Raw genomic sequence first — 24,930 nt, forward strand, 5'->3', positions numbered from 1 at the left:
TGTTACATTAAACTAACTTACCTACTAGCTGTCATGTCATTCACATCTACAGGTGACGCTGACAATGACTGTGTACCCATGAGCGAGCCTATTGGCTCCTGTGGTGCTCGCCGACATAGTGCCACTATCAATCCATTAGACAATGTAGTGTTTCCGCGTGTCGTGTACACAGGGATAAATTGGTGACTTTTCAAAGAAATTTAGTCCCAGTTAGCCTGACCATGCAAAAGTAAATATAACACTGAGTGAGCTGAATACTTTGTCTTTTCTACAGAGAGATAAAGGAGACAAATACAACTACTTACTATAGGAACTACTATGATACATATGACACAAAAATGGATGTAAACAATACATAATACTAGAAATTATAAAAGGCTATTGATCATTTCTAATATAAAAATTTACAAAGTACTTTCTTCCTAGACCACCACCTGGACAAAGCTGGCAAATATCAAACCAATCAGTGATTTTGTATAATACAGTTTCTGCGTTTCCATGCGTTTTATGCAATGTGACACCTTCGCTACAACTGTTTTCATCTACACTGAATTGCAAAAAGTTCACAGTTTCACAGACAACTTCATATAATAGTTGCTCATAACATCATGGGAAACTTTTTTCATGATCATTCTTGAACAATGTTTTGTGCCATTGAAGCCAAACATGGAACTATTGTTTGAAGAGCTGAGAAATATTTGCCTTCACAGCTTCAAACGCAGCGCACATTGATGAGCAGCTGCAAATGACACACAGAAACACCCAGACAGTCACCGTGATTTTGAAAGAATGAAATTCCATTCATTTTCACTTTTCTCTTCCATAATAGGCGAGCAAACAGACTGACTAATGTATGTTTGTACAGTACACAAAAATACATTAGTCAGTCTATACGATGTGTCCATATCATTACACCACACACACTCTGAAGCTTTTTCTTCTGCTAACTAGGCAGTCGCAGCCAGATTTGTTTTACCCCAAAATCTAACTCTGTCCTCCTTAACTGCTATCAAACACACACACACACACACACACACACACACACACACACACACACACACACACAAAAAAAAAAAAAACACACTTTGACAAACACATAACACATAAACCATTAAAGACTAATTGAATCTAATTTATTTAGTTTTCTGGAAAGAACTTCCCTAAGCCCCCTCAATAAATGACACCCTGATACCGTTTTACTCTCTTTTCAAACACAATTAAAAAATAATATATAAATATATACACACTGCAAATGACATGCATATAAGGAGTTCATTTTGGAGCCCGATCTCAGGTCATTAGTAACCCACCATGACGCTGTGGAGTTGGAGGGTCCGCTGGCGACACACAGGCCTCTGGCCATTTATTCTATATTAAGTCTCTAATGGGCCCCTCTCTCTCTCTCTCTCTCTCGCTCCTGACACGCAGCATGTAGGCACAGCGCTGGTAAAATATGCACAGAAAGTCCGGTGCGCACACACAGACAAAGCCATTCAAATGAATGGTTATTTATTCGCTAAACGAGGATCTGGGTGTTTAATGTTCCTTGGACGTTAGGTAGTTTTCTGGGGGAGGCAGAGCCATACCCCTACGGCTACAGACATCATTTATTTTACACATAGCCTAATACTGCACGCTAGGCAGCCGCTGAGAAAAATGGGCTTTGGAAGTGAGAAGGAGATATAAAAGAAATAATGAATGATATATTTTTTTTTTTTGGGGGGGGGGGGGGGGGGTGAACACATTAGAAGTTACAGCAGGGAGAAAAGCAAGGGGTAGGCTTAAAGGCTTAAAGCACCCTCTGTGTGTGTGTGTGTGTGTGTGTGTGTGTGTGTGTGTGTGTGTGTGTGTATGTTTGCAAATGCGAAGAAGAAGACGAAGAAGAGAACGTCAGAGATAGAAAGATAGAGAAGTTAACACAAATGTGTGTGAACATTTGTGTATGTTTGAGTGTGTGTGCTGGATTTTAGAATATCAGTGGGGAGGAAGGTGATGCCTGGTTGTGTTGGAGGCTCTCAGGCCTCCATCTACATCTCATCCAAATGCAGAGCATCACAACATCAGAGGGGCTCCTGTGCTTGCATAAGAACACCTCCCCAAATGGCACAGCGCAGGTGTGATGTATCCAAAACATGAGAGCCATCAAAAGCAACTTTTTAAAAGAGAAACATAGTTGTATTGTTTTGTTTGTAAAACTCTCTTTTAAAAACACTATACAAGTTTTCATGAGCTTCTTTCAAAACAACTAACAAAAGGAAGTGCACTGAATTACGCCCCAATGTAATCACCATGATATATTAAAAGAAACAATCAGGCTAATGAGACCAATAACTGAGGTATGACTCTTTGTCAGCTCATCACAAGTGTAGGATTCATGATATTCGTAATTGTTGTCAAGTATACAAAATATCTCATAAAATACACTTAAACATATTTAATGAAGTTGTAATTTGTCTTTAAATTTTATTGACAAGAAATGGGGCTTTAAACCTGAAACTCTCTCCCAGGTAACATGATTCATCAACTGAGCTTCAGATAAATTAACTTGATCATTATTGGGTTTCTGGGTCCTGCACAGCTGGGTCAATTTACACTTAATTAATAATGGCCGCAATTGAACTCGCTTCAACAGTCAAAGAGAGATCTTTTCATATTTTAAACGAAAAAAAAAATCATCGGTAAATGAGTTTATATTTTTGTTTTAAGCGACTGAAGAGAAACTAAATGGAATCAGGCATTTCAAGCTTTTTTTTTTTTAATAATGAAAACTTACCTCCTTATCTGTGGTCACTGAAGACAGAGCTATGGTCATCTCTCCATCAGAAAACTCCTTCAACTCCATTGTAAGCAGCTGCTCCAAGTCTACATCCAGCCAGTACACACAAACAGACTAACGGTTATGTAAAACACACACAAAAGGATACAAAACAATTTCACAACGGACAGAAAAAAAAAAACACAAGTATGAATGCCCTCTCTAAAAGTGCAAGGTAATTCAAATGATGTTGCAATACTTGGACAATATACCAATGAGCAAATCTGTGACACCACAGGGATTATACTTTAATTTTTAGCAATCGTGGGACTTCACAATTCTGTCAATAGCAGCATAAAGATGTTTTCAATCATGTTGCCTAATTAGATCTTTTCTCAAGCCTGCATGGGCATACTCACACTGTGCTTAGGTGACAGCTCCCTTGCTATCCTGCTAACTGCATGCACAATACCAGCTCTGAAGCACATATGGGTATATAAATGAAACAAAATTATACCTTCATTTACATAGGATAAGCAGTTAAGTTTAATGAATTGTTTGGCCTCCAAAAACTGTCACTTTGGCAGTTATGTTACAGCTGGCGATGCACATGGATGTATTAAGAGAGCTGTATACAGTTTAGCTTTAATGTCTTACAGCCAGTTTGATCCAGTGGGCGCTCGCTTGCAACTCAAGGTGGTATTGCAACAATAAAGTCCCATGGGGCCCAAAAAGCATTTTCCCCAAAGGCACCTGCAATTGTAAATACAGTCAATTATTACTCTTTGCATTGTGAATTTTTAATCCATGAAGGTTTTGTATTTGTCGAACTTTCCCAGGGTGGGGAGGTTTGCAGTGGGCCATATAATGTGCAAGAAAATATGGAAGCTGGAAAACTATTCTGGCCATCTTTGAGTCTGGTATCCAGTTCTTATAATACATCCATGTGAAAACCAAAACTTCAGCAACACTTGAAGTAAACAGAAGAAGTTTATTAGACTGATGTGTTTGAGCTTGTTGCCTTCATCAGCGATGACCCAGTTTTGACCTCTTTAGACTTTTTCCTTTCTCCATGCACCTTGGAAGTAGGTGAAGTTGTGCCATAAACCTTACTTTGGTTGTTTTTGATTAGACTGCCACAGATGTTTCCTGGCAACCAATTTACACATTACCAAAGTATTCACTAGCTGAGATATCTCTTAAGTTTAAATGGTGCAACCCAGTTTAGTCACTCACTAGAAACTAGCTAGTAGTTAAACTTGGGAAGAAGCTTATACATCCCATTTCAGGCCCCTGCTATCACAACTCAAAATGTCTGCCATTAAAAAGTCTAATAGGACTATAGTTGATGCTTCGCCTGTTGCTGTAGTGTCAAAAGCTCTATATCATAGATTTCCCCATATCTCTCTCTCTCTCCTGCATATAAACTCTACTGTGTTTAATTGAAGCCCAACTGCTCTACATGTTCAAATACACACATTGTAGCTTCGCCTCATCAGGCTGACCTGCAGTAATGTCACTCCATTGCTCCAAGGATCTCATGAGCTCCTCTAGTTGTGCTGACCGACGGCCATGGTTGATCCACAAAGCTCCACTTTGCAGCCGCAAGGCCTCTGCAGATACAAAAACACACAAACACATATGGGTGTGTCCAGCATGCACATCCTGGCTCTTCATGCAAGTTCAATGTAGGTTCAATAACAAGCACAAAGGTTTTGACAGGGCTGTTGAAGACTTTGTACCTTTCAGAAAATAATCTACTAACCTGAACTTCTGGTGTAGGGCAAGTTATCAGCACTGCAACACAGTTTGGCCTTAAGCCAAGAAGAGCTACTTACATTGAGTAGTGTATTACCTCATGATGTATTATAAACCTAACATTTTCTACAGTCTCGGCTTTGTTTAGATTTTACTGTGTCACCTTGATATTTATGTACACTCCAGACCACTGTAAGCTGTTCCACAGAACTAACAATGTAAATTGAGTTGGCCATAATATAGATCGACGCGTCTTCTTCTGCCACACTTTCAATTAAGTTACTTACCACAAAGTTTCCATCAGGGACCAGGCAAAAACACAGAAAGCATTCTGACCAAAAACTGAATCCTCTTTCTGCATTTGTTTGGGAAAGTTCAGTAAAGGATAGACTCCATACAGTTTGTATAGACCACTGTCACAAAAGCACCACAATCACACAATCATTCACTGTCAGTGAAATACAACACTAATATTTGGGATATTGTGAGCTTTGAAAGTTCAAATATTTAAATGTTTGTGCTATCCATGCTGCATCAACACAAATAGATAGTTTGTAGAAAACATATAGTACAATAAGTAGTTACCATATAATTTTCATTTATTCTGGAGGAAATTCTGATGTGGAAGTTGAACATTTTGTGACCGCCCAGACCCTGAATGAGGACCATAACTGAACAACAACAATGGTCTACTGTGGCGGCTCTGCAAAAACTAGCTGAAATGTTGTTAAAATAGCCATAAATACTTAATGTCCAGCTCAGTATATAAACCCATAAAAAGTTTTATACTCCTCTGGTAACAGTTTTCTTTGGACAGGAGCAGGAAATTGCAGGGATAGAGTTTAGCTACTAACCTCTTTAGGAATCAATGAACCAGAGAATGCAGTACATCATTCTCATACTCTCTTGCTCTAATCATCTTTCCTTTTCTGTCTCTGCACTTTATTTTGCTCTTTTGCTCCTCTAACTCCATCCACCTTAATTCACTTTTCCTCTATCAGGCCGTTCTCCGTCTGTCTGTCTTTCTGTAAATCACAGGGAGAGACGGCTGAGAAGAAAAGCAGCGGAGCGTTAGTGAACAGAGATCAGTCACGTCTCCTGCCCAACCTTTACACAGCTGCTTAACGTCGACAACTGGAGTACCTGTCTGGTAGGCTGTTTAACTGACTTAACAGCATACACATACACGCATTTTGTAGTGAGACTAGAGAGTTTTACATCCCATACATACAGTACACGCATATAGACAGAGTTTTGCTCTCTGCACCTCTCTACTTTTTATTGTTTTTCTCTGTTTTTGTCTTTTCATTTATGCTTTTCAGACATTTACTGATTCATCTACAAATTCTTATAAAATTGTTTCTAATTTTAGTGGAAAATAAAACTATTGCACCTGACAAAACAGAAACAACTCAACAGACTAAACTAACTCAGACTCACATTATGGGACTCTGTGTGTCTTTCTGCGCTCTGCCTTACTCACATTCACCACCCCTCATCTCTCTCTTTCTCCATCTCTCCTGGTGGGTGTTAAGCGAGTCATGTCAGGGGATTTGTGTGTGTCCTCCTTCATCGCCCCATTACTCCCCCTGGGGGGCGCCTGTGCCTCCCTCACCTCCGAGAATCTCCCCCAGCGTTGCTCTGATGTGCTCCGCTGCCTCTTGAAGAATCTCCCTGGCGACTGTCATCACCGCGGACGAAGCCCCATCATCCCCTGCATCCTGCTGCCCGTCGTGATGGACCACTCGCAGGATGCTGGACTCCAAAGTGTGGTTCTCAGAGCTAGGAGGGTGAGAAGACAGGGGGGTGAAGGAGATATGGATGGCTGCAGGGGATGGAGCGATGATTGTGAGGCATTTGCATAAATACAACTCCCCTTTGGGTCATGAAGGATGAACACATGCAGGCCTGAAATACACACGAAAACTCTCACTCTCATTTTTTGCATCAACAAATACAGTCTTCTCAGCCAGAACCCACTGTGTCTGAATATGTTTGTGATCTGCATGTATGTGTGCTTCAGCATCGCCTGTACACACATTAATCAGTGTTGGTCCAGTGAAACATAAAACATCCTAAACTCTCTGAACCCGCTTTCAGGTAAAATTTTAATAACTTCCCTGGTGGCTCATCCGTAAAGCAGTAAAAGATTAACTGGAGTTATCAACAGACTGACCTGGTGTGTGCGCGTTGACATGATTTGCATATGTGAGTGTGTTTACCTATCCAGAAGTCCATCTCTCAGCAGTGTGAGTGAGAGTTTTCTGGTGTGATGAAGCTTCACCAGGTCTACATCCTCCCTCCACAGCAGCGAGCTCTCACAGATTTTCACCCTCTGCAGATACCTCACTGTATCCTCAGGCAACACGGCGTTACATCTCCGGCCGCACAACAGTGGCAGATACACTCCGCCTGGCACTTCCTTCTGGAGCACACAGACACACCAAGTACATGAAACCAGGTGCACTTTGGGGATTACAAAATAAAAAATTTAAATAAAATAATAACAATAAATAATGTTGTGATTATCATATCTTTGTATTATGATACCATAGTGAAAATATCTCTATGTAGATAAGAAATAACGACGACGTGAAGCATCTCAGTGGAATAAATGAATCTATGCATTTTCATAGTGAACCATGTTTGACCTTCTTTTGTCCATTTTGTTTAATACAACAAGGATACAGGGAAATTTTCCATCCGACTGCCACTCCCGTGTTTAGCACATGATATATTTTGCCAAAATAGTATTTTAGTTTACAATTAATTCTAGCTGCTTTTTTTCTGAATTTCCATAAAACTAGTTGCTCACTGGACAAACAACCAGACAAAGCCATAACAATGTGGTTGTTTTAAAGGTTTTTGAAAAAGTGCAGATTTGTGCAGTGTCTACCTAAACATTAACACGAATCAAACAACAGTGTGAGAGTACATATTTGATAGGCTAATTTCATAGGAATAAGTGTTTACTCAAACCAAACATGGTAAATGTGGTGTCATGGGACCCCCTTTTCCCACAATGCAACACACAAAGGAAATAGAGGAGGTGCTCGCAAATGAAAATAAATTGTGGTAATAGTAAAAAGGCTCCAGAAAAATGTGGGAAAAAAATAATTAACCATTATATTTTAAGAAAAATATTTTGAGGGGACATAGTACAAGTTTCTAAAGTAAGGGCTGACAACATACATTCACTTCATAAGAGTTGGCTCTACTTCCAGGTGCTGCCAAGCACTCATTGGACCTGTGAACTATATACAGTGGATAAAACTGACAGTACTACACATCACCTTTTAACTCTTAAATACTTCAACTTAAACGTTTGATTTTCACATGTTTTTAAGCAGAAAACACAAGCACAACAAACAGAATTCATGTTACCTGGCTGAGGTGTAGGGCTAAGCACAGTGTTGCGGCCACAGTGTCAACATCTGGCTCTGGTCCACCTAAAACAGCATGGATGTGATCTTCAGATGCATCTGCCTGGAAACACACACACACACACACACACACACACACACACACACACACACACACACACACACACACACACACACACACACACACACACACACACACACACACACACTCACACACACACACACACACACACACACACACACACACACACACACACACACACACACACACACACACACACACACACACACACACACACACACACACACACACACACACACACACACACACACACACAAGCTTAAGTGTGTCTCTGGCTTTGTGGCCTTCTCATTTTTAAATGTTCTTGACAAGACATGATTCAGTGATACTTAATCTCTTTGTTTTCCAACATCCAACAAGGGAAGCGGGTGACAGAACTGTACACTATTGTTTGATCTGATATAACTGTATCAGTTGAACATCGTGGAGACAGCAGGACTATGTTAGATGACTGCAACATTGTGAAATCAACCCTATGCATTAATAATGAGATCATGGTGCTGCTCATGCTTGAAAAAGAAGAGTATATTATTTGTACAATCAGTTGTAACAGTGAAGCAACGGTCTAGATTAGCAAGAGAACCTTTTTAACTGTTAGCTTAGAGTAACATGTTTTATTAGCGAAATGATGAGTTCCATTAAATTTACTAAACAATGCAGATAAACACTCCCCATTTATGTTAAGTGGACATTAATGACAGCTCCATTATTGAAATTAAACATTCATCTCTGAGTGAAAAAAGGCAGAAAATTAAGTTTCCTCCCTCATTTGTTAACTGGGACTTTTGGTATTGGATTTTAATGTGGCAGACATTTTATGAAAACCATTCCCTACTTTCACAGCCTGATTCCAGCATGGGTGTTTAAATACAGGTATACAGGCCTGTGGACAGTCAGCATTTGCCTTTTTATGAATGTGGAAAAGAAAATATAATAAAACGTTCCATAAATAGAAATTAGCAAAGGCTTCATCTTTAATGAGTCCTCATAAATTACCCTTACTGAAAGTTAAAAGGAAACAGTGCAATAATTTATGGTAATCTGGAACAAAATCACCACAACAACCATCCTCAGCCTGCTCTGTGTGTGTTCTGTGCCTATTTGTCTTATCTAAAACAGATAAGCTGACTCACCACTACTACAAGCCTGCCCTGCAGCCTGCAACATTAATCAAGAAGCAAAATGTGGATACAATGAATATCATGTCTATCTGTAGCTCATCTTAATGGGATTGTAGGATGCTCTGATGGGAGAGGATGGAGCAGTGGAAGGGAAGAAGCAAATAAGTTTACAAAGACAAAGACCGGCTTTGACTATTCATGTTTCCCAGCTAGATTCTTGCAGGTAGCCCAGAGTGGCAAATTTATGGTCATAAGCTCAGCTGTATATCCCCTTCCAAACTTAGCTAACACAGGATACACTGGCTTTGATTAAGGTCCTCCCACCACAGGGAAATTTAGTCACTCCTTTTTGTTAATGAAAGCACAGCATTATGTTGAGAAAAATAAAAAGTTGCATTAAAGAGGTGCCAACATCTGATATGTAGATAATAGTCAGCTCCTGCAGAGCAGCAGGACTTTGTTCAAACAATCGTGCTGGAATATGAAACCTGAAAATCAAACAATTAGCAAACATGTATGTTATGGAACTGATAATGAATAAATGCCAAGAGGCCGAGCTTTTAAAACTATGATAACTTTCCTGAATGTTTAGCAGCAGTGTGAATGTGTAGTCAGTGGGTTAAGACATTCAATACATGATCTTTTGAGCACCACAGACTGTACGGCTTTTTTCTCTTTTATTTAATTGGGTAATCCAGCTTTCTAAACTCGGCTAATGCTCTGCAAATTTGTTGGCATGTGAAATATCTATCAGAGTCTATTCATTTAAGGGAGAGCTTAATGTCAAGATGTTAGATTAATAATCAGTGTATAAGGAATAGAACTGAGTCTTGTTTCTGTGCATCGGGCCAGGTGAAATGATGGGGGGAGAAGTGAGAGAACAAATTAAAGAAAGGGGGTGGAGGGGTGTTGGTTCCAGAGGATGATGATTAAACTGAGGATGAGAAAGTAAAAAGAGTAGTGAGATTGGAGGGAAGAAGGGCAAGGAGTTAGAAGACGCTTATGAAAAAGGGGGCTGAAATACAGGGCATATGGAGAGCAGATTTATAAGTCAGACACGTAGAAAAGGCGGGAACAAGAAAGGAGGCTAGACAGGTGAAAAAATGTGATAGGAAGGACACAGAAAGAGAAGGGGGAAGATATTAGATAAGAAGGAGTGAAGATGTGAGGCAAGGAAGTGGGAGGGGAGGGAGAGAGCATGAGGGGAAAGGAGGAACAGAAAGAGGAGAAGGTGTGTGAGAGGGAGAAGGAGGTGGTGGTGGTGGTGGTGGGGGGTGGGGGGGGTTCCTTCATAGGAGGGAGAGAGGGAGAATAAATCAATACTAAATAGCCAGAGAAAAGGAAGCGATGCATTAGCAGGAGAAAAGGCCACTCAGTGTCTGTTCTCCTGCAGAGAGAGAACACTGGTTTTTCTCTCTCTCTCTCTGTGTGTGTGTGTGTGTGTGTGTGTGTGTGTGTGTGTGTGTGTGTGTGTGTGTGTGTGTGTGTGTGTGTGTGTGTGAGTCTGAGTCTGAGTCTGTGTGTGTGAGTGAGTCTGTGTGTGTGTGTGTGTGAATATATTGGCCATCTGATACCCTTCAATCTGAGTGCTCTCCCTCTGAGCTCCATCTCCCTGTCTCACCACATCCGATTCTTTTCTTTTCCTTTCCTTTCCTCTCCTCTCCTCTCCGGCAGGCCATATGTGGAATATATCATGAATCTCCTTACGATGACAAGCTACCTGGATTTATATTTTCAGCGAAATATTGCTTTGAGCTTTGAGATGAGGATATTTACAAGCTAACAGTAATTACTCCTTGTATAAAACCTCTGGGCAGTTAGGCACAACCTTTAGCTATTCTGAAACAGTAAATGTTAACATTTGTGGTATTTACAACTATTGGAGCCACCTCAGCCTATCCAAGTATATTAGATGGAAGTCAAAAAAACACCTGGAACAACGCACCACAGTCCATCATAGTCCATCAGATAGACATAATCATATCTCTGGGAGTCTGTTTCTACCTCAACTGCATGCCTCTACATGGATTGTGGGAAAAAGTGAAGCACAGAGGAATCCTCCCTAACTACAGGAAGAAGATAAAAACTCCACACAGAAAGGAGCTGGGCTGAGAATCTGAAGCAAGACATTGCCATTGAGCCATAAAACCACTATTTGCACCTCGCTGTAAAAATTATGCTAGAAAAAGGGAGAATTTACAGTGAAATATTTTTAATGAAACAAACTCAATGCTCATTGGACAACAGGTCTGTAAACCTTATAAAAGAAATCTTTGACTTATGAAAGATGGGATAGGGATCCCGTTAAAGAGCATGCTGATCCAAACAAGTTGCCTTTTTAAAACTTGTTTTTGGTTTAGTCATGCCAATAAATGCTTTTAAGTTATTGCACTTTTCAAGCCAACTTTACTTTTAAGATTAGGACAGCCCAGAAAACCTTGAAAGAGAGGCCAGTCAGGACCCCTTTTTTCATCAGGCAGTTTGTTTAATGTCTCAACTATTATCTGATGTTGTAAACATTTAAGGGATGAAAAGTAATGAATGTTAACACTCCCTAGGCACACATAAAGTTTGAAAATGGCCTAAGGTTTTGTAATGATTAAATTAGCACAAAGCGAAAGCCAAAATCAAAGTAGTCCTAGTCCTGTGTGTGTGTGTGTGTGTGTGTGTGTGCACGTGTATTAGTGTATTAGTGTGTAGACTCAGAAGGACAGATGCAGGAAGTCCACTCAGCACATTGGTTCAGCTCTATGCCAAATGATGTATGAGTGAAGGATCGGGAGCTGTGGAGCTATACAGAGAGATACTGAGTGAGAAAGAAAGACAGGTTCAGTTAGCAATAAGAGCCAGACCAATTAGAAGTATGGGTGTTCTGGACAGTGGCCATCCAGAGAGAGAGAGAGTAAATGAGAGTGAAGAGAGTGGCCAGCAAAAGAGCAAGTCATCAAAGTTTACAGAGCTGGGAGAGAGAGATAAAGTGTCCGTGTGCATGTGTGTGTGCGTGAGAGGGAAATGGTTGATAATCATGACATGTGTTACACTTTATCTGCAACCTCCATGACACTCATCAGTTGCCCTCCTTATCACTCAATTACCCTGCCGTGCTCTGATCTGCAGATTTGCTTCTTTGATCTTTCTTCTCCTCAGCTTTCCCTGTGTTTATGTGAAGAGCAGCCCAGATAAAAGCTCTTGTTCTCTTTAAAATTTCATTCCAGACAGGCTTGTTTGTATTGTCCCGACAAGACACCTGTTTGCATGAATAAACTGATTATTCTGAATGCTGTAGTATGGCTGAAAACATAATGAATCAAGAGAATAAAGCAAATACAAGCATGTATCCTGGGTAATAGCATATTGGTGTCTATATCGGCACATTTTCTCACATCCATTTTTAATAAAAAATGTTTTAAGTGTGTGTTCATGTTCTTTGTATTGATGTATTTTAGCATTTACAACAATAAAGGCATGTATTATCATTATTTACAACTAAATCAACTTTCGTACATACTTTGTGTTATATTGTTCAGATAATGTATATACTGTCACCTACCTTGTGACTAACATTATAAACTGACTGGGACATAAACAGTTTTTATCTGCTGATGAAGATCATGTGATAGGATCAAAAGCCACAGAATATCTACTAAATGGATCCTAAAGTAGGTCTGTTTTTCGAGTGCACCTGTTATCTTTGAAAAAACTGGCAATATTGCCTGTAGAGAGCGGAAATATAAAACATCAGTGAATCATATTGCAACTGTTTGTTTAGATGTACAGTATACTACGCGTTCATGGGTGTGGATGTGCATATTTGTTGTGTCTGATTATGACATTGTGATGTGACGTGTTGTGATTATGTAGTAATGTGTTCCCACCCCTTTGTAATGCATGAAAAACATGACCAGGTTAACTCAATGAGAAAATCTGCAGATTCATTACTATTAACCCGCTCTTCAGTGGCTGCCACGAAGAGACAGAGGTGTTTCTAATCAATTTCTGGCACTGACAGAGAAATTAAAAAAGCACAAGGTACAGCCAAGATATAAATGCAAAGATACATAAAATGCAGCTGTGCCAATATCAACTGGGAACTGACTCATCACAAATATTCTTTGGAGGGGGGTTGAGAATATCTGTGTTTACAGCTCAAAACCTTTGAAAGACACTATGGCCTCGCTCTACAAGTGATAATACAACCATGCCATTTAAACAAGCACATGCAGAAAGAGCAGATTTAGGGGCCCCCCAATGGCCTCAAGGTATGTGCATGATCCATGAAAGGCTCCCTACTGTGAACATCTGTGCAACTGTTGCATTACTGGCAGGCTAAATGTATACAAGCCAAGACTGTATGTAAAAAGAATGCGGTATAACCACATTATCTATAACAATATGCAAGCGTGTGTGCCCCAAAGACACAAAATACTGCTGCACAGTAGCTGCAGAGTCATTTCGTCTATACAAATTACGTTGTTTATTATTTGCCTGAGGCTTTTTTTATATATATGTGTGTACAGATACTCAGCCCTGGATCAAATGAAAATTATGAGTCAGTATCTGCAGAGCAGCCAGATAACAGGGAAGGACAGCCTCTGGCTAAACTTGTTGATGTCACGCCTCTCCCTCATTAGAAACCAGCTCCTCATTCAAATTCACACACTGATGTTCCTGGAAACACAACGAGCTTATTATACGGGGCCAAACACGCCTTCCCGTCCCCTGTACTGTCATATTGTCGAGCTACAGGTGCTTGGGGAACCGAAGGGACGTGAGAGGCTTTTGTCGGGCGCTTTTTCAGCAACAGGAACGCAGCCTGTAGCAGAGCAGTAGCAGCCTTCCCGTCATGGTCTCATTCATTATACCCACAACCTGGTGTTAACGCCGCTGAAGGCTCTTAACTCACCCCGAGTCTGCTCTGGACCCTCCGCAAATACTCTTCCATGTCGGCCTGCGTCGCTACGGTGCCGCTGCAGATCTCTCCATAGACCAAGTTTCTGCAATAACGCTGCTGATATGTGTGTGTGTTTTTTTCTCTCCGCTCCCGAGTCCCCCCGCTGCGCTCGCACTGCAGCACTCTCTGCTGCTGTGTGTGTGCCGTCGGACCTCCCCTTCTCCACGGGGTGAACCCACGACACCGAGCAGTGGGTGTGACGGCAGGAAGAGGAGATCCGACGGAAGCGCGCTCGGTGATTCAACCGCGCTCCCTGCGGTATGGAGCCCCCTCCCGTGTACGGCTATACACACAAACGTATATACACACACACCTATCCTATCCCGTACATAGCCTCGACGTCCACCAATGGAAAAAAAAACGTAGAGAGTGTGGTGAATGATAAACAGTAGCGGCTCCAGCACCACGGACAGCACCCTTTCATTGCCAGTGGCTGATTTCAGCACCTTCACACTTGAGGTGGGCCGAACATGTGTTTTATTTTTTTTTCCTCTTTTGCCGCAATATGATCAAAATCACAGCCAGAATCAAAGCGCACTGCAATGCCCTTCTGGTGTGTGACTGTGTGACAGGAAGCACTTCAATTAATCTGAAAGATGACCGTGTGAGAGAAAACAGAGAACAGACAGAAGCTCTGGCTCGCTCTCTCTCTCTCTCACTCACTAAAACACACACACACACACACACACACACACACACACACACACACACACACACACACACACACACACACACACACACACACACACACACACACACACACACGCCCTGAAACTTTAATATTTAAAATGGACAAGGCATTTATCATTTGGCACGTCTTATCTTTGTAGCCATTAGGAGGCCCTGGGGCAAAAAAAATATTGTTGGGCCCCTAGTGACCCCCAAATAATTCCTCTCTGTGCAGTCTGTGGATTGTATATACAAGCCAGTATTGCTATCTTGGAGTAGTGCGATCTGGCCCCGAGGTCGCCATGCAGTCAGTTTGTGATAATCAGACACAGCTTCATTTAGCTGCTCCGTGCAAGCAAACTTAAAACTAAAATAATTAAATTTGATTTTGACACACTCTTTTTTTAGTGGTTAATTATACTTTGGACCTTCAACATAGTGGTGCCAATATAGTAATAAATGTGGGATAGTAATCACAAGATCAGCATAGTTGGTGGTTATTTTCTTATAAGTGGTCATAAAAGGACAAAATGCAAACTTGAAACACTGGCACACACATCATCAGTAGACCTAATGCCCATGAACATGCACAGTTGTATTTATGTGTATACATGCTTTTTCACTGTTACTGTCCATATAGCTTTTAGCTTTTAGTTGATTCCACATTTGTGGGAATTCAGTGTAGCTTTACTCTTTTAACTGCAGGAGGCAATATAAGCATCTCTAGAGATGCCGTGGTTTCCCATTTGTGGTAAAGGCAGAGATACTATGGTCTTAATGGAAGCTGTGTTAGTGCACTGTCACTGCGGGGAGCCAAAAGGCCATTGTAGACTCAGACCAGACCAGAGTCAAGCCAGATAAAATCAATATGACTCCCAGTCACAATCTTCAAAATAAAACCCTCATTGGTGGGTTTTAAGAGAATTAGAATAAAGTGGCAGTATTTTTTTCTAAGGAATCATTACATGTGTTTTTTCTGAAACATGTCTCCACATACTGCAGGAAAGTGGGTGCACCAAAACACTTTTGGTGGTGTTAAATTAAAATTAGGCAGAGCTATATTTGGATATAGCAAAGAAAGCAAAAGAGATGATGCTGAGAGGTGACTACAACCCTTTTTTTCCTGTGTGAATCCTGGGTGTTGACATAAAGTAGATGATAATATGTGATATTTCTTTATCTGCTGTGGGCCAGTTACTGATGACAATAAAGAAAGTACTAAACAACTAGGGTTTAAGGTTTCATTTGAGTTCTGACCTGAGCTTTTGTATGGATTCTCATCTTGATGAATGATCACTGTGAACAGAACAGCAACTGACAGCCTGTGATGACATCAGATGAGAGGGAATAGACCTCAGTATGGTCACTGTGTAGTTGTAGCATGATCAGCGCTAGTATGATCAAATGGATATTCAGTTAAAAATACTAATGCACCTCATCTCTTCTTTCATAGACCGTCAGCCTGACGGTCTATGAGGTCTATAGGTGGAAGAAACCTCACAGCCATGTAGACTTAAACAGAATTTAGGAAAACTATGAGGGGGTCTCTGACTCATTGCTCTTGTGGCCGACCAAAGATAAGAGGCCTCAGTATGAATATCATCAAAAGAAGAGGCATGTGAGAGAAGGTCAGTTTAGTAGGCGGGTGGTGAGAGCTCTTAGAGCATCTGTGAGCATGTTAGGAGTATAGTCTACAACCCAAATTCAAATACATCAGGGCTGCATTCAGTGAGAACACAGGCAATGTGAAAAATATAAAACATAAGTTCGAGGGCCACTTAGCAAAGAAAGGGGAAACTTCAACACCCTCCTTGATGTCCCACTAAATTAAGTCACGTAAAAGAGGAAGGATGTTTGATGTGTGGTGTAAGGGTCTAACACTGCAAATTGCTCTTAATTTTTCCAACACTTACATGTGACCTTTTGTGGCCCCCACTGCTCTGCTCCCAATTCTACATTTCTCTGCTGTATATAGATCATAATGGCTTGGATGGTTGGAGCCAGTCTAGTTATGTATTTTGCTAGTGCAACTGCAGATGTTGGACCTGTCCAGTTCACAGTTAGGAAGTGTTGCTAACCTTGTACAGTCAAAATTAAGATTTGAAAAAGTTTAAATTGTTCTAGTCACACTCAGGTAGTGTGTATTAAACCCTTTTCCTCAGTATGAAACTAATTAAGCAGAAAATAAAAACTATCAAATCCTCTCTGGTTTGACAAAATTAAAAGGGGCACTTTACAGTACAGTGCAATACAACAGCACCACAAATTACTCTTCAAATCTGTTGTATTAACTCCTCTTTAGCACGATTAAAACTGAAGCTAAGAAAAAGCATTAGTTATAATTTAGATTCCATTGTTCCATTGTTATTTTGTCCACCCCTGTAACATTTACATTTACAATATGTCATGGCCAGACATAATTCAAAATGATGTTGTAAATTCAAGCTTTAGATAAACACTAGTGTGCTATATGAAATTATTTATTATGTTTGGTGTGTGTGTGGGGGGGGGGGGGGGGGGGGGGTGCACGACTGAAAGCTCTCCATGCAGTCTGTTAAGTTTGCCTCTGTGATGACTGATACAACATTGTTATACCTGAGTCGTCTGAGGTAACTCTTGAAGGCAACAGGCAGACACACTGCAGCTTTGATCCATTAACGCCCCTGCTTGCCTCGCTCTTTTATGGGCAAAACGCAAAAATCTGTCGTATTTTGCCTCTAAATAATTTCCCATTACACAAGTGAGGTTTACAGCGTCTGCACCACAGTCCTAAACTGGTTTAATTTTCCATTGAAAACAATAGGCCTCGCTAATTGATTTTAATGGCTCTCTCCGCGACGATGAGCCCCTTATGACTTGGGGAGAGGTCTTTAAGATTATTATTATTAGTATAATTGCCATTACCCCCACACTTTCCCTTTGCGAATGGGAGACAGAGAAAGAATATCTTTGCCCTTAAGCTGAACAAATAATTATTATAGACAGGAAACAAACAGACTACCGTCACTCACACGCGTGCCTACATGCGCTCGCGCACACACACAAACACAGACACAAACACAAACACAGACACAAACACAGACACACACAGACACAGACAGACACAGACAGACACACACACACACACACACACACACACACACACACGCACACGCTCCACCTTAGAGTAGACCCCCTTCTGGCGACCCTCATTCCCTCCGCCGCCCTCTTCGTGCAGCGTGCCGCTTGTAATTTATGCAAAATTAATTGATACATCTTTTATAATTGATGTGCTGTAAACTTAATGAGTAATTTATGTAATTAGTCAATTAAGGATAATTCCAGCATATGTTCCGTATGCCCAGAAGGTGTGCTTTACAACTAGTTATTTGTCCAGGAGTTGGGTGCAGGCGAAGACTGCCGTAGACTACCTAATTAATTTTGTTATGCAGATCAGCTTCGGTGTCTATTTAACGGTCCCCTTTGTGAAAACAGATTTAATATTGATCTTTCCCGGGCGTTTAAAGAGGATGCTTTTACCCGCGTTGGCCTCTGTGGGCCTCAGAGTTTCAAAACTCATTTTTCAGGCTCCAGGAAAACAATTATGCAAAAAAAAAAAAAAACAAGCACAACAACGACTACCTTTATTTAGCGGCGAAGATATGAATGTTCACACTTTGTCAAGCGAAGTGCCGCTAAAACAACGATTTTCCTCGCAGTTGCATGATGTCTTTAAAATATGCTCTCCGTCGACACAGTTGACCTTTTGAGTGGGTTTGAAGGACTGAGACGAAACGGGAGAGATTCACCGGCTAATTAATTGACACAGTTTTGAATATTCATACCTAATACTGTGAGCTTGCCCTTAATTACATTGTTGGACTTCTCTCCTAGGAGGCTAAATCACGGAAGACTTAATTATTGTAATGTATTCGGGGGCCCACCGGGGCACCGGGGAAGACAGGAGCCGTCAAGGACCCAGTCATGACACCTGGCCAGAGAAGAAAATATACGGGAAGGGGAGCAGCTTTTGTTGTTCTCCGCTGAACAGAATTCAGAGCAGGGGATGAAGTTTGTTTACATCCTTGTAGGATTCACCGGAGAGTGTTTGAACAGACAGACAGCCGCCGGACTCCCCTCTCAGCAATTAATCAACAACAGCGCCTCTCTCTCACATACACGTGTACTTGTGTGTGTGTGTGTGTGTGTGTTTGTGTGGTGTGTGTGTGTGTGTGTGTTTGTGTGGTGTGTGTGTGTGTGTGTGTGTGTGTGTGTGTATGTGTGTGTGTGTGTGTGTGTGTGTGTGTGTGTGTGTGTGGTGTGTGTGTGTGTGTGTGTGTGTGTGTGTGTGTGTGTGTGTGTGTGTGTGTGTGTGTGTGTGTGTGTGTGTGCGCGCGCACGTGTGTGCAATTGAGAGCAGAGGAGTAAGCGCACTGATGATTGTGCGCAAAGGAAGACATGATTTATCTTTTGCAAAGTCTGAAAGTGCAGTCGAGCAGATTTAACAAAGGGGTTGTATTTATATATTCCATTCTTTACTATTTATTTCCCTCGTGGCACTTCATATCCACATTCTCTGTCATGCTTATTTCAATCATCTGCACAAGGCACCAGAATATCCAGATTTTCAAAAGAGGTGATACGTTTTCAGAATTTTTTATCATATCCAAAGCATCGGAGCCCTTCAACACCTGTGGTAGACTATACTATCCCATTCAAACTTTTTTTTGACATGAGAGGTCAAAGGTCAGGGTCAGCCACAGTTAAGCAGTTATGGAGTCATTGGGGATTTATCAAATCGCTGAAATACATTTAAAAGCATCGTCTCTTTAAGTTTGGTGACTAAAATCAATCACAATCAGTCGTGTCCCTGTGTGGGCTCCTTTACGCGGGACTTCTTCATTGGAAAGACGAGATTAGAAGCAAACGCGTATGCTGATGGCACCACCCACCCCTCATTTTTATTCATTTTTTTACCCCCATCTCTCTCGCTCTCTCTCTCTCCCCCCTCTCCCTTTTTCTCTCTCTTACACACACACACACACGCACGCACGCACACACGCACGCACGCACGCACGCAGACACACACACACGCAGACACACACACACACAGCCCCCTGCTCTCCCTTGACGTGTCCCCTAAGTGTCTGGATAATAGATAATAGAGCCGGCGACCTACGGGGGTCTTACAAAAACGGCGCTCGGCGAGTGGGAGCATCGCACAAGAGGAGAGGAGCACACACCACACACAGACAGCAGAGCAAACTGGCCCCTCACATCCTTCAACCGCCGCGGAAACAGAGGGAACTCAGAAGACAACTAAACTTTTACGCACAGAGACCGACTTTTACGCACAACGCCAAGAGCCTAATTTGGCGAAGAGACAGAAAACTCTTCTTTCTTCGGACGCAGGAGCCTCTTAAGGATCTTACCTGACAGCAGCGGGCCTTAAGGCTACACTGTAATCGATATAACGCGGGTAACCCTGCACCTGTAGGAAGATCTGCCAGCGTCTAATCTAATGGCTCAGAACTTTGGAACAGATCCGTCAGATGGCGACTGATATGAAGACTGTCGAGTTAGCTCCGTAAACATTGCATTTAAATTACTTAAACTTTAAAGGCTGTTTTATTTAACAATTCAAACTTAAAGAAAATAGTAACCAGTCATGCCTCGTCCTGGGAAGAACTCTTACAGCGACCAGAAGCCCCCATACTCCTACATATCACTGACAGCGATGGCTATCCAGAACTCAGCTGAGAAGATGCTCCCTCTGAGTGACATTTATAAATTCATCATGGACCGATTTCCGTATTATCGAGAGAATACCCAGAGGTGGCAGAATTCCCTGCGACACAACCTGTCGTTCAACGACTGCTTCATCAAGATCCCTCGGCGGCCTGATCAGCCGGGGAAAGGCAGCTTCTGGGCTCTGCACCCGGACTGCGGAGACATGTTTGAGAATGGCAGCTTCCTGAGGAGACGGAAGCGCTTCAAGGTGCTGCGCGCTGAGCATATGGCCTGCAAGAGTTCCCCGATGATGCATTACTTTCACCATCATCACCACCACCACCCGGGCAGCAAGCTGAGCACAGCATCCAGCCACCACGACCACTCAGCCGGCCCGGCAAGCACCGTGGGTCGGCTGCCTCACTTTCAGGGTTACGGGGGCATTACTTGCGCACAGCCGGGCGGGTTTAAACACCCATTCGCCATCGAGAACATTATAGGACGGGACTACAAGGGTGTGATGGCCAGCGGGCTCCCCCTCACCTCTGTCATGCACCACCTGGGTTACCCAGTGCCCCCGCAGCTCAGCAGCGTGGTCAACTCCATGTGGCCGCACGTCGGGATGCTGTCAGAGTCCATGGGTGGCGTGCCCATGCCCGCGACATCCGAGTACGCGCCCTTCAGCGTGTCAGCAAAGGGCCTGTACCACAACGCCAATGGACAAACGATGCCCGCCGTTCCCCTGCCAATAAAACCCACCCCGTCTCTGGGTCCAGTGCCCGGCCTGACGGGGCTGCAGTCCGGCCCGGCACAGCTCTGCTCACCCGCCTCAGTAATGGAGAAGAGCGATCTGCTGGAGGGGAAAGGCAACCCTTTACACCCGGCCCTCCTGCTGTCCTAACCGGGTAAATTGCGGGTCATTTTTGAAAAGTAACGCAAACAAGATGAACACTATTAGGCCTACTGCAAAAAAAAAAGAAAAAAAGAAAAAGAAACAAGACAGACCAGGAGTCTGAGATATCATAGATTAAGTTACGTGCAGCTGTAGCAGAGTTGTAAAAACTAAGGTTAACTTTGTGCTGTGTAATGAATTTTTCATTAGACCCATGTTGATTGAAATCATAATTTATTTGCACAATTTGTGAGGGCATTTACCACATACTGTAATGTGGCACTGATAAATACAATCAGATAAGTAGATAGGCTAAAGCCAAAGAAAGCTTTGATTTAGGAGACAATTCCTTACGAATGCAAACCAACAACTCTGTTTATATTTTTGCTCTTATTCTATTTATTTTATTCTAATCTACGGCAGGCCTCTCCACTAAAGACATGCAGGCCTTCATGTTTTTTAATTAGGCCTGTTGCACTTTTTGGTGTGTTACTTACCAGTGCATTGAAAATGTTATGCTTGTATTATAACACTATTTATCTGAAGATATTTATAAAGAATTTAAAACCGAATCTTCTTTTTGTGTTGTAATTATTTAAATGCTCGTTTTAAATACATCTCCACACTTTTCACCATGTTTGCACACCACAATTAAAGGAAAAACTAGGACTACGATAAATTCCATTAGACTCCATTATTCTTTTCTATGAAATAACCTTGAAATGAAGTTAATCTGAGGCAAAAAAGAAAAAGAAAAAACATATGCTTTCAAGTGTGTGCAATTTATTCAATTATGCTGATTTTAGCGTGTGTAATAATTACCTCCCTAAACACAGTTATTAAAGACTCAATATCACTGTCTGCAAGGAAATAATAACAGCACAGGTTACTGTACATGATTGCCACCAGTTGCTCTATGAAATGTATCAAGTTTATTTCCCTTATTTTATACTTGCACTTTTCGGAGGCAGCAGATCTCTATTTAATTAATTTAAATGACATTTTTCCTGTAACTGTATAAGGAATATAGATTAATAATGGTAAGAGTGAAACTTGTACTCAAGTAATTAAGCTATTTGTACAGAATCAAATGACATGGAAGATATTTGAGCCTTTAGGACTCTGGATTAACTCAAACAAATTTCAGGAACTCCTCTTGAACGCCTTACTTTGAATGATCAGAAGGAAATGTATATTAATCATTAAACATTTCAGCAGGAGGATGGTGTAAATGTTATATTCAAGTTCATTATTTCAATATGCCGTGTGATTTCCCCAAATTCAAGAGAAATGTATGGAAAAAAAAATGAACTGTATAAAAACTTTGAAAAGTAAACTTTGCCTGAGACCAGGACAGGTGTGTATGGTCGTCATGAGATGGATATGAGCGGCCGACATGCACTCTAGGCTGCAGCTTCACAACTTCAAAAGCAGACAGGGAGATCGGATCAAGTTTTGCTCTTTTGTTTGCTCTGTTTAAACGTAGCTTTGAAGCTTCCCCTCTCCAGCAGCACAAAGCGCCAGGTTCAGCCCACTGAAAATGACTTATATTCAACCTCCTGTACCCTGTTTAGCATCCCAAAGGCTCCCACAGCTGACACTATTGTCACACCAGCCTCTGAACAAATAATTGAGATGCACCAGCGGAGGAGAGGCGTGGGAGTGAAGAATTAAAACCTATTTGGGCGTCATTGCTAACGAGCAGAATACATATAATAGTGATTACCCTTATCTTTTCCTTCCTCATCCAATCTCTCTTGTTTTATTCTGTTTTATACATTCTCATTCCCCCCCCCCCAAAGGTTCTCTCGTCTTACTTTCAGTCACACACAAACACAGACACACACACTCTTACACTGCAGGGTGTCTGTAATTCCTAGTTAAAGGGAACTAAAATTTCTATGGCAAGACATAAGTGTCTGTGTGAAAAGTGTGTCTGTAGAGGTGTGTGTGTGTGTGTGTGTGTGTGTGTGTGTGTGTGTGTGTGTGTGTGTGTGTGTGTGTTGCTTTACTTCCCTGATCAGCAGGCCCCAATGTCTTTAATAGCCCTCACTGCATTAGTGTATAATTAAATGCCACTAATTAAGACACAATAAGAGGAGTAATAATGCAGCCATTATTACCCGCCATGATCCTCTGTCTTCACAACATCAGAGTTAGATGCCTCTGGAATCATATTATCACATGAGGTCTCCTAATGTGCACATGTCTTTATGCACAGGGTAATAGGAGGTATATATGCAGTTTATTTTTATAAGGGGAGACGCTGTGCTGGTTGTGTCAAAGCATTTAAGAAATGATGTTAAGTGATTTTCAGAATCTCTGCAGCCATTTGGAAAATAGATACATAAATCTTATATCCTTTGAGAGTGCTTCTTTTTTTGGCATGTTCAGGAGCCATTACTGTGTTTGATCACGTCATATAGCGTTCTACAACTTGCAAGATTTTTTCTTAAAGTCATTGTGTGTTTTTGTGGTGTGTCAATATGAACACTTTGTTGATAAGAAACATAATCCAGGTGGCATTGTGTTTCTACCACATATTTGGATTGAATGTAAATGTGAGGAGACACACCTGTCTTTGGAATTTATACTTTAGAGATTACCTTAATGAATAATAAACGAAAAAACAATAAATAAATTTTTTCTATTTAATTTGAAGACATGTTATTTTTATTTTCACTTTCAGACAGGAATAATCAGTAACTTGGGCGCAATGTGGCAGCTTTTTTCCTCAAAGTTCTCACAGATACATATTTGAATCAGGAAACATCAAATCACTACTAAACTACTACTAAATCCTACTATAAAACATCATGCAGTTATTGGAAAGGAAATACATTTTAAAAATTACATGTGCATAAAACTTCCAAGCCTTAAGTGCTGGATAGCGCTAAAATAATTTCTTCTTAAAGGGTTAGGGTGACATAGTTATTGACGAGCTAATACATAAAACCCGTTAATGCAACAACTAAAGCCTGGAGAATTTTTCTTACACTCTTAAAATCTACACAGCAGTTTATATTAGAATGTGCTCTAATGCAACCCAGCATTTCCCAAAGAGTCAGAAGCAAAGGGAATTTCAATTTGTTTCAAAAAGACTAATGCTTTGTTACTAAAGACTTTGCAAACATACAAGATAAAACACTAAAAAATTGTACTTAAAACAATGAGGACATACGACAAGTTCAGTAACTTAGTAGTCTGTGCACCAGCCTGTAAAATTTGTTTTAGTTCAAAAGACTGTAAGTTGGTTTTGGTTTCCTAAGAAAAAATATATATACTCATTCATTAGCAGGACTATGATGATATTTCATTTGAACAACACAAATAAAATATTACACCATATGAAAAACTGTTGGCACTGATAAAAGCGTACGGGACTCTAATATGAGAGGATCTCATTATTCATGGAAAACAGTTCATCATGCGAAATATGAGTTTAAAATGAATAATAGGATTCTTATGAATGAATAAAACATTTAGGTCAGAGGTGTTTTACTGTCAGCCCTCAGAAACGAAATGTTACGGTCTTGAATAGACGATGATACATTAGTGGTAATTACCCACACTTCATAGGGGCCAGGGTGGCAAATTCTACATGCGTTTT

At 41.2% G+C, this 24,930-nt stretch overlaps 2 protein-coding genes across 9 annotated transcripts in view; one reads left to right on the top strand and one right to left on the bottom strand.

Annotated features, from left to right (window-relative positions):
* The window catches only part of LOC130169695 (uncharacterized), a 36,356-nt gene extending 22,076 nt beyond the window's left edge, over nucleotides 1–14,280 (bottom strand). For 7 of the 8 annotated variants that reach the window (XM_056376616.1, XM_056376621.1, XM_056376619.1 and 4 more), the window contains exons 1-6: nucleotides 14,003–14,280; nucleotides 7,898–7,999; nucleotides 6,736–6,938; nucleotides 6,129–6,295; nucleotides 4,261–4,368; nucleotides 2,774–2,862 (exon numbers count right to left, since the gene is read on the bottom strand). In XM_056376616.1, the coding sequence (XP_056232591.1) occupies nucleotides 2,774–2,862; nucleotides 4,261–4,368; nucleotides 6,129–6,295; nucleotides 6,736–6,938; nucleotides 7,898–7,999; nucleotides 14,003–14,041 (708 nt within the window). In that variant the 5' untranslated portion in view covers nucleotides 14,042–14,280. Of the gene's footprint in view, nucleotides 1–2,773; nucleotides 2,891–4,260; nucleotides 4,369–6,128; nucleotides 6,296–6,735; nucleotides 6,939–7,897; nucleotides 8,000–14,002 lie in introns of those variants that run through there. The other variant, XM_056376622.1, reaches the window with a different exon arrangement.
* Nucleotides 14,281–19,938: 5,658 nt separating this feature from the next.
* Nucleotides 19,939–21,775, top strand: foxb2 (forkhead box B2). Its single transcript, XM_056377010.1, has one exon. The coding sequence runs from the start codon at nucleotides 20,367–20,369 to the stop codon at nucleotides 21,327–21,329; it is 963 nt and encodes a 320-aa protein (XP_056232985.1). The 5' UTR covers nucleotides 19,939–20,366; the 3' UTR covers nucleotides 21,330–21,775.
* Nucleotides 21,776–24,930: the final 3,155 nt, after the last annotated feature.

The sequence above is a fragment of the Seriola aureovittata genome, chromosome 5 (genome assembly GCF_021018895.1).
Source record: "Seriola aureovittata isolate HTS-2021-v1 ecotype China chromosome 5, ASM2101889v1, whole genome shotgun sequence".
Lineage (NCBI taxonomy): Eukaryota > Metazoa > Chordata > Actinopteri > Carangiformes > Carangidae > Seriola > Seriola aureovittata.

Bases quoted from the DNA above. Each gene is read 5' to 3' on its own strand.
- foxb2 (XM_056377010.1), top strand. From the start codon at position 20,367: ATGCCTCGTCCTGGGAAGAACTCTTACAGCGACCAGAAGCCCCCATAC.